At 43.2% G+C, this 6,679-nt stretch overlaps 1 protein-coding gene across 1 annotated transcript; it reads left to right on the top strand.

The window, feature by feature from the left end:
* Nucleotides 1–3,579: 3,579 nt before the first annotated feature.
* Nucleotides 3,580–4,394, top strand: LOC128593594 (suppressor of IKBKE 1-like). Its single transcript, XM_053601704.1, is given in 1 exon segment — nucleotides 3,580–4,394. A coding segment is annotated over 1 exon segment (651 nt). The 3' UTR covers nucleotides 4,231–4,394.
* Nucleotides 4,395–6,679: the final 2,285 nt, after the last annotated feature.

Below are 6,679 nucleotides of genomic sequence, written 5' to 3'. Positions count from 1 at the left end.
CCCATGATTGCATTAATGTACACAGCTATGATTTAATAATTTAAAAAAGTGCATAGGACCCTTGGCAAATCAAAAGTGCGTAGGACCGTTGGCAAATCATAGATAACTTGCAATATCACCTACCAAAGGACAGAGTCACTTGGAGTAAGTGACACCTTTGGCAATTCATAGGCACCTACCAAAGGGATGTTAAGACCTTTGACAAAATAAGCCACTCCCTGTTTATCCTACCAATGGGAATGACAATTGAAAAGGGAGAGAGCTTTTTTAAAAAAGGAAAAAGAATTTCAGGAAGGCAATTGGTGGCTCCTGGTCCGTGGAGTTGCAACAGTTCCAGATTGATGAAGAAGATGATGAGGTGATACAGCAGGTTCAATCAGAACAGGATGTGGAGGAATATGAGTCTCTGAACTCTGTGTCCTCCCATCCATTGACACCTTCACACCTCATTAAAGCTAAGCAGAATCAAACCCAAAAAGTCAGGGAATGTGAAACTTGTGAGAGTTCTAGTCCTTCCTCAGATGAGGAGGTATGTGACACAAATACTAAAGGAGACACCTGGATAACTATTATGGCAACTCAGATTAAACAGAAGACTGGTGGAATGATCTCACAGTTAAGACTACCCATATATAACCCCCTTATGAAGATAGCTCTCCCACCACTCCAGTTATGAAAGCACTGTTAGAGGGTCGCCAAATGGGAGACTTTACTTTGGAAGATACTTTGGGGCTCTTTCCTGTTACAGTTACTGATATCTCTCCCAATCTGCAATATCCTCAAGGGGGCCAACACTTCAGTCATCATATGCTTACTTTTAAGATTTTAAAAGATTTAAAATAGGCTGTAACATGGTATGGAATGCAGTCACCATTTCTCAGAGGCTTATTGCAGGGACTTGCGCAAGAACAGCAACTTATTCCTCTGATTGGGAAATGATGGCCAAAACTTTTCTCAAATCTGGTCAATATTTGCAATTTAAGACTTGGTAGAAGGAAGAGGCTGACCTGATAAGTCACCAGAACCAGCAGAGGAATGTTCCCATAACTTCAGAACAGCTCACTGGCTCTGGTCAGTGGGTAGGCATTCTGAAACGACTTCAATATGATGATATAGCTATAATACAAACAGCTGTGCTGTCTTCAAGCCTGGGAAAAGGTTCAGGTACCTGGAGATGTCTCTAAATCTTTTATTAAGGTAATGGCGGTCTGGAAACGAACCTTACACTGACTTTTTAACACGATTAAAAATGTCAGTAGACAAAGCCAGAACTTAGAGATATGCTTTTTCAAACCTTAGCATTTGAGAATGCTAACTTTGAGTGTCAAAAGGTTTTGTGTCCTTTGAGACACAAATGCCCCTCTACAGGAATATATATGAGCATGCTCTGATTTGGGAACCAAACCCTACAAGGCTAATCTTCTTGCTGCTGCCCTAAAAGATATGTTCAAATCAAACTTTGTTACATGCCACAATTGTGGGAAGCCAGGCCATATAAGAAAAGAGTGCTGTAAAAGAAATAGCAATCAGAATACCAATGGCAAGGGTAATCTCAATAATCAAAAGAGACTAGGAAAATGCAATCCCCCAGGGGTATGCCCCAGGTGTAAAAAAGGGTTCCACTGGGCTAATGAGTGCTGCTCCAATTTAATAAGAATGGAACCCCTTTACAGCAGGGAAACTGTCAGCGGACCCAACCCGGGGCCCACAGACAAAAAATACAATATGGGTATGGGGATTTACCCACTCACCAGCAACTTCAGCCCATCCAATCCCTTTTACATGTCACCCCAGGTAATGCTACTTTAGATTTACCAGCAAGTGATAATGTTCTTGTACTTCCTAGAAATTAAGAACAGGAATATGCAGTCCTATTCCCTCAGACTCTGTTGGGCTATTAATGGGAAAATGTGGTTTAACACACAATTGTTATCAATAGTGACTTTGTAGGGAAAATACAAATCATGATCTCATTAAACCAACCCACTCAAATTCTAGCCGGACAAAAGATTGCCCAGTTGTTGCTTCTACCTTACATTAAACTACAAAATATTAATAAAAAAAGTACTGATGATCTTGGCAGTACAAACAGTGTTTTTTGGCAAATGTCTATTGATAAGAATAGGACTCAACTAACACTCACCCTGAAGACATATTCTTACTACAGCCTTGTTCACCCTTAATTTTTTGAATCTCAACAATGATGGAAACACAGCTGCTGAACATCACTGGACATCTCTTACCCATCCACCACCTTCCCAAGTGCAGCAACTTATTTTCTATAAGAAACCCAGTATGTCTGAATAGAAACCTGGTTATGTGCTACATTGGGGTCAAAAGTTTGCTCATATCATTGCAGAACAACAAGAAAAGCAGTGATTGCCTGCTCACTGTATCAAACCTTAACATGAGCAGACCTCACCAACACCTTGATGAATCTGTCTTCGGTAACTCCTTCTATTGATACAAGGTTCCCTCATCCCAGCCTGAATAGGGAACCTCAATTTCCTAGGCTTGAAATCATTTTACTCCAAATTACCCACCCCAATTTTCACGTACTGTGAACCCTAGATCAACCTCCTCTGAGAAACGGCTAACCGCCTCCCATATCGCCATCCATCCTCAGCAGGAAGTAGCTTGGAGCCATCAGTGCCCCTTTTCCCTAACAGCAGTTAGACCTTCTGAGAGGGAGGATTGATATAGGGTTCCACCACTGAAGGAGTCCCCCAATGTCTAGGCCCAGGTGAGATTAACAGAGATGAGAGAATCTTTTATTGGATGTATATCCCTAATCCTTCCTTTACTGCTTCTTCAGACACTACCCTTTCCTCACCTGACACTCCAATCTATATTAATGTGCAGAAGCAGGAAACTTCAGGCATTGATCAATACTTCCTATGGAAGCATCAAGGACCCCCTGGGTCAGCCTGAAACAGTTAGGTGATGAATACAACATGTCACACATCCCCTTTCTTTGGTGAAGGCCCTCACTGATTCCTCTGATATAGTTTTGCTAACTATTCTGTGCCTTTTTTTCTTTTTTCTGCCCAACTAAAAGGAGAGCCACTTGAACAAGTGAAATAAAACAACTGCAGGTTTCTCCCTGACCCTGTGCAAGAATGTCTTAAACAAGAAACGGGGATATGTAGGAACCAGAACACCAGGCTAGCAGAGACAAGCAGCTTTGAAACATACCAGAAAATGCTGAGAAACACTGGGCTAGCAGAGACAAGCAGCGGTCTTTGAAACATATTAACAAACAGACCCAGGAAGTTAAAGAGCAGATGTTGGGAATTAGAAATTGAACAGCTGTGGAACTCCAGCATGGGGACTGGGCTCGGGTAGAGGGAGCACATGCAATAAATAGCAACTGCAGAGGTTGCATGGGGCCTTTCCCCTGACACGTAAGGGAGGCCCTACTCCTGCAAGCTTCGACCAATCCATGGTCCAGCCTGCTTCCTTGCTAACAGCATTGGCAAGCAAGGAATAAAATTATTCCTAATGTGCCCTGGCATGTTAAAATTATGATAAAAAGGAGCAAATCGTACAGGTGAGCTGGACAGGAGTCTTGCCGCTGCTATGAGCTGCACCATCGAAAAAATCCTGACAGACGCCAAAACGCTATTGGAGAGGCTGCGGGAACATGATGCAGCCGCCGAGTCGCTGGAGGATCAGTCAGCGGCCCTGCACCGGCGAGTGGCCGCTATGCGAGAGGCGGGACGGCGCTTCCAGACCAGCGCGCTTAGTCTGTCTGTGTTTGTCCAGTTTCAAGAGGATGCATCCGATATGAAGGACATGACCAAATACAAACCTCACATTCTGCTGTCCCAAGAGAACACACAGATTAGAGACTTGCAGCAGGAAAACAGAGAGCTGTGGGTTTCCTTGGAGGAACACCAGGATGCTTTGGAACTCATCAGGAGCAAGTAGGGAAACAGATGTTACAATTAATGGTTGCTAAAAAAAGCAGTGGATGCTGAACCAGTCCTGAAAGCTCACCAGTCTCACTCTGCAGAAACTGAAAGTCAGATTGACAGAATCTGTGAAATGGGAGAAGTGATGAGGAAAGCGGTTCAGGTGGATGATGACCAGTTTTGTAAGATTCAGGAAAAACTAGCCCAATTAGAGCTTGAAAATAAGGAACTTCGAGAATTATTGTCCATCGGCAGTGAGTCTCTACAGATCAGAAAGGAAAACTCAATGGACACTGCTTCCCAAGACATCAAATAACTGAATTCTGATGGCTAAAGATTATCTATCAAGGAAGGGAGTTACTATCTTCCCATTCAATTATTGTCCATTCGGCGCCTTGCCTCAGACTTGATTTAGTGTTGATTAAAGGTATCAGGTGGCGTTTTAGAATTTCCATTCAGTATTGGCTGTCCACAAAACAGTTTTCAGGTGTATCAGGGCACATACTCACTGAGTTTTACTACTTCTTTCTCCAAAAGACTGCTTTTAATTTTCCTTTCTGGGACATCAGTTTACGTAATCTGTGTTTCCAGTTCATTTCGTTTTTCATAACTCTGAAACTGAGCATTTTCTTATAAACCAGCAATTTTATTTTATATAGCATTATAAAATACACTTCTAAGGATTTTTAAAAGAGATCTAACTTTTTAAATCTATTTATCATAAACTTGGATTTTTTTTCCATTTGAGAAAAGTAATAGTTCCACAGAACTAGTTGGGCGAGTCTCTGATTTGTAACGTCATTTCACCTGTGAAGGTTTAAGTCTCTCTGGTGCTGAGAGTTGGCACTTTGTGACCTGGTGTCTTTATCACATCTTAGGTCACAAGTCTAACCTCAGTAAATTTAAAGGAATAGAAATTATTCCTCGCATCTTCTTGGACCACCATGGAATAAAAATTGAGCTCAGTAACAACAGGAATCTGCATACTCATACAAAAACATGGAAGTTAAATAACCTTATGCTGAATGATAGCTGGGTCAGAGATGAGATTAAGAAGGAAATTGGGCCTCCTTCCCGAGGGGCTGCTGCGAGGAGGCGTAACGTAAAGCCCCGGCATGGCGGCCGCTGCGGGGGCGGAGCCGGTGAACTTTGAAACAGACTCTTGAGTTGACAGGTTTCTGCGTTTGGTTAAGAAGCACTGAACGAATGCAGCAGATGACTGAGTGAGTTAAGTTGTTGTGCTGTAAAAAGAATCTCCTTGTAAGGCTGTCGTGACCCAAAGATCCCAGGCTCTGTGTTCATAGTGCACTAAGTGCCTACCAGGTTGCCACTTGAAAAACTAGTACACATCAATGAAAGAAAATATGCTTTTCTCGGAGGCGGAGCAAGATGGCAGCCGAGTAACAGCTTCCTTGCATCAGGGGCACCATGAGTCTGGGGAAATAGGACTCCAAGCATCTCTGGCTGGTGGGATCTGCCTATCATCACCCCTGAGAGGATACAGGGAGTCAGCGAGAGACTTCTGGACCCCAAGAGGAGGACTAAAACAGTGGAAAAATGGCAAGTGGTCGCATGTGTTCAATCCGTCTAAACCCACCCGCAACTGTAAGTTCAGTAGCAACGAGACTGCAAACCAGAAAGGCCTTACCTGTGAATTGTTTTGGTGTCTTTGGACTTGGCACTCAGCTGAACTGCCTTGGGGAGAGCCTGAGCGGGAGTGCGGAGAACTTTGGCCTTTGTCTAGGGCCCCAGTCTGAGCCGCTGAGCCAGACGGAGCTAATAGTGTTTGGCTGTGGGTCACAGGGAGCCATTGTGAGTGATCTGCCCCGGCAAGCTCCGACCTCAGGGTCGCAGAGCTAGAATTGGGTGGGAGCTGGTAACCCAGTGACCAAGTAGCCTAAGGGCGGGGTCTGAGCCGCTTTGCAGCCCTAACCCTCGGGGGCAGAGGGAGACCAGTTTTAGCACACAGGGTAAGTGGATAGCCACTTCAACACCGATTCCAGCGACAAGCACTTCCCTGGGAAAGCTTCTGCTCAGCAAGTGAAAAAGCTCAAAGTGCCTTTTAAGTGGGCTGAAGAGAGATTTAGGGTGTCTACCTGCTGGGGTTTGAGAAACTAGCAGCCTCCAGTCTATCAGAACTGTGATCTCATACCCCAGAAGACCACGTGTTGCCCAGACAATATTCAATAACATATACATACTGCTTTGTTTTTGGTTGTGTTTTTTTTTCTTTTTTTGGTTTGGTTGTTTTTTTTGTTTATTTTGATGTTGTTGTTGTTGTTTTGTTTTTTAAGTTCAACCTTTTCCATACAGATCCTTTTTCTTTCTCAATTTTTCTAGTTTAATTATAATTTCCCATTGCTGCCTATTTCAATAATTAGAACTTCATTTTTGTTAGTGTTTCTACTGCTATTATTTGGTTTTCCACCCAATTTTATCCCGTAAAGTTTTCTGTTTGCTTGTTTTGGTTTGATTTATAGCATTTTTGTCTTTCCTCTCTACTTGGTGGAGGTGGGGTACTGTGTCTGATCAGGTTAGCAAAGAGCTGCTGACTTCAGGGGAACCACCCAACTGGGCACCCCCAGAAGGTGGTTTCTTTTTAAGGTTGTATCAAAGTACCCTACTGTACACCTATATTGCTCTGTTTCCCTCTTTCTGTGCCTCTCTTCTTTTTGTCAATATTCCTTTTAGCCACCCCCTCTCCCTTCTCTATTTTTCATTTTTTTTTCTTATCACTCGGTCCTCCTCTCTTTCATCCCTTTTTT

Source organism: Nycticebus coucang, chromosome 9 (assembly GCF_027406575.1).
Source record: "Nycticebus coucang isolate mNycCou1 chromosome 9, mNycCou1.pri, whole genome shotgun sequence".
NCBI lineage: Eukaryota > Metazoa > Chordata > Mammalia > Primates > Lorisidae > Nycticebus > Nycticebus coucang.
The sequence above is the reverse complement of the archived record's forward strand: the minus strand, read 5'-3'. Positions and strand labels throughout refer to the sequence as shown.